Source organism: Austrofundulus limnaeus, unplaced genomic scaffold (genome assembly GCF_001266775.1).
Source record: "Austrofundulus limnaeus strain Quisiro unplaced genomic scaffold, Austrofundulus_limnaeus-1.0 Scaffold374, whole genome shotgun sequence".
Taxonomy (NCBI): domain Eukaryota; kingdom Metazoa; phylum Chordata; class Actinopteri; order Cyprinodontiformes; family Rivulidae; genus Austrofundulus; species Austrofundulus limnaeus.
In genome coordinates, this window is record NW_013952776.1 from 44,409 (window position 1) to 47,371 (window position 2,963).

The window sequence follows — 2,963 nt, forward strand, 5'->3', positions numbered from 1 at the left end:
TCGTTCAGACTGTCATAAAAAAATCGGATATGAGTCAGACGGGTCGAAAAAATCGGATTTGTCTCGTTCAGACTGTCATAAAAAAATCGGATATGAGTCAGACGGGTCGAAAAAATCGGATTTGTCTCGTTCAGACTGTCATAAAAAAATCGGATATGAGTCAGACGGGTCGAAAAAATCGGATTTGTCTCGTTCAGACTGTCATAAAAAAATCGGATATGAGTCAGACGGGTCAAAAAAATCGGATTTGGGTCGGATTTGCCTGCAGTGTGAACGTAGCCTTAGTCTAGTCTTAAAAGCAGACAGAGTGTCAGCCTCACAGACAGAAACTGGAAGTTGGTTCTACAAGAGAGGAGCTTGATAACTGAAAGCTCTGCCTCCCATTCTACTTTTAGAAACTCGAGGAACCACAAGTAAACCTGCAGTCTGAGAGCGAAGTGCTCTGTTAGGAAAATATGAAGCAATAAGATGTTTAATATATGATGGGCTTTAGAAGTAAGATTTTAAATTTTATTCTGAAATTGACAGGGAGCCAAAGGAGAGGCTAAATTCAGATTTTTCTGTTACACATCCTGGTCTTTGAGAAAGCCAGAGTAATCAAACACAGATTGACAGATTTACATTTAACATCAGTGAAAGACCTGAGGACTAAGCCACCTGTTGGTGCTTTGGGACTGGGCAGGAGTTACAGCAGCATTCGCTGCCCATCGAAGAGCTGTGTTCAGATACAGTCCTCCCACAGTGTTGTTCCCAGCTGCAGGCAGATATTTATCAGATGCTGCTGCTGACTGTTCCATGACGTGATGTAAATGTAACATTTTCCATTGGTAAAATTAATCACTGCAATAAACTTTTTTTTTTCTTTTTTGACATTTTTATGGTTGATTGCATCAACTCTGTTACATTACAGAAAAGAAGTTTCAGTGATGTGAAACGTGAATCTGTTGATCTGTGTTTGACTACTCTGGTTTTCTCAAGGATGTGTGACACAAAAATCTGAATTTTGGAACTGAAAGTGAAAGTAGTCATATTCAATCCATTGCATTCGATTTCAAAATATGCACATACAGTTTCAGTATGAGCAATTCAAATTCTACAGAGCCCGCCAAGGGTCAGTGGGACAAAAACTGTACAACATACTCAAATTTGAACCTTTTCTGTGCAGTACTTTGACTTTAGTGGGCGGCTGTGGCGGAGTGGTTAGGGGAGTTGTCCTGGAACCAGGAGGTRGCTGGTTCAATCACCCGTCCCGCCGTCTCAGTCGTTATGTCCTTGGGCAAGACACTTCAACCACCTTGCCTACTGATGGTGGTCAGAGGATCTGGTGGCGGTGCATGGCTGCCCCACTTCTGTCAGTGTGCCCCAGGGCAGCTGTGGCTACAGTGTAGCTTACCATCATCAGTGTGTGAATGTGAGTGTGAATGGGTGAAMGTCTGTAAGTGTAAAGTGCTTTGGGGTCTAGAGGGACTTGCTAAAGCGCTCTATAAGTTCAGTCCATTTACCATTTAATGAACAAAAAACGCTCCTTAAGCATTTTCTGAGCTGATGAACGACTTCAGTTCCCACAAACACCCATGGTCACATCCAACCTCTCCAGATGTCAGCAATCCGTGTGCATGGATTGCCAAAACCGAGCGCACGGTTTAGTAATCTGTGCACACGGATTGCAGAAACTGAGAGCGCAGTTTATCAATCTGTGCGCACGGATTTCCAGCAGCTGTTTTATTTTCACCCACTGACTCTTGGCGGGCTCCGTAAAATTCAGTTTCTGCTGGCACAATTTTCTTCCCATAGACCGGCCCGGTTGAAATTTTACCAGAGAAACCATGTCAGTGGGAGAAAGTCCAGACAGAGAAGTGAATGGAGATTAGAATCCAGTGGAATTGCATAAGATGCTCAGGCTAATCTGCATCTAAATTCAATCCTGAAACTGCTTTGATACTMGTTGGTTTTTCAAAGAGACTTTTGAGCTCATATATAAATGCATACAATAAATGCTTAAATCCCATCACGCTGATAAATACAAATATTTGTTTTTATTTAAAGTCCATTAATAAACCTTATTAAATTGTGGTTCATTGCTCCTATTTCATGTTGATAAAAAGGTAAGAAAAACTGAATTACCTTGCCTAATATCAGATATGTTTCTTTTTTTTTAATGACGAGGGGGAAGAGAAGCATTTTACCAGGAGAGCTGATGCAGCGGACATGTATGGGGTCATCCAGTTTAGCCACAGCGTCCAGTATGATGCCCTCAGCCTCCACCACTGCACACTGCAGCAGACAGAACTGCTCATCCTGCAGCTTCTTGGCCAGCTCACCTTCTCGACAGGCCTGAACAGACACATCCATATAGAAATAACCTAATTTCACAAAAGTTTGGACATGTATATAGCAAAGAATCAGAATCAGTGATTTGAATTCTGCTTCATAAATCCACATATTTCACACAAAGTGAAACAAAGTAAACAGTGGTGATGGGCTCTTTTTAGGGGTGATTCTTTAGGGGTGATAGGTCATTCTGTCTGTCGAAAAAATTCCTCAAAATTGTATGGACAGATTTTTGTGAAATTTTTACCGCAGGTGGGTATTGACCAAAGGAACACTTTAAAATTTTCGTGATGTTTTGGATTACGACGCGGATCCAGGAATTTTTTTTTTAGTTCGAGCAAATCAACCAGGGTACGCAAAGCGTCACTACGTCAGACGCATGTCTGTAGTAAACAGGAAGTAGAAGTCACAAACTTGCTGGGACTACACATCCCAGGACAATGGAGAGAAGCTATCAGGAATGTGTTGCTACTATCGGGAAAGTTGTAATTATTCTGTCATATCAACTAGTTTTGGTGATGTTATATGCTGTCTGGAGATGTAGGAAAAGAAATGCGATTATGTCTGGAGATGTAGGAAAAGAAATGCGATTATCTTCACGTTGCGGGAATAACTGAGAAGACACCGACAGC

At 41.7% G+C, this 2,963-nt stretch overlaps 1 protein-coding gene across 1 annotated transcript in view; it reads right to left on the reverse strand.

Moving 5' to 3' along the window:
* Positions 1-2,963, reverse strand: part of hip1r (huntingtin interacting protein 1 related) — a gene marked incomplete in the record, with an annotated part of 58,168 nt that overhangs the window by 27,454 nt on the left and 27,751 nt on the right. The window contains 1 exon segment of the mRNA XM_014023525.1: positions 2,187-2,334. Within this exon segment, the coding sequence (XP_013878979.1) occupies positions 2,187-2,334 (148 nt within the window).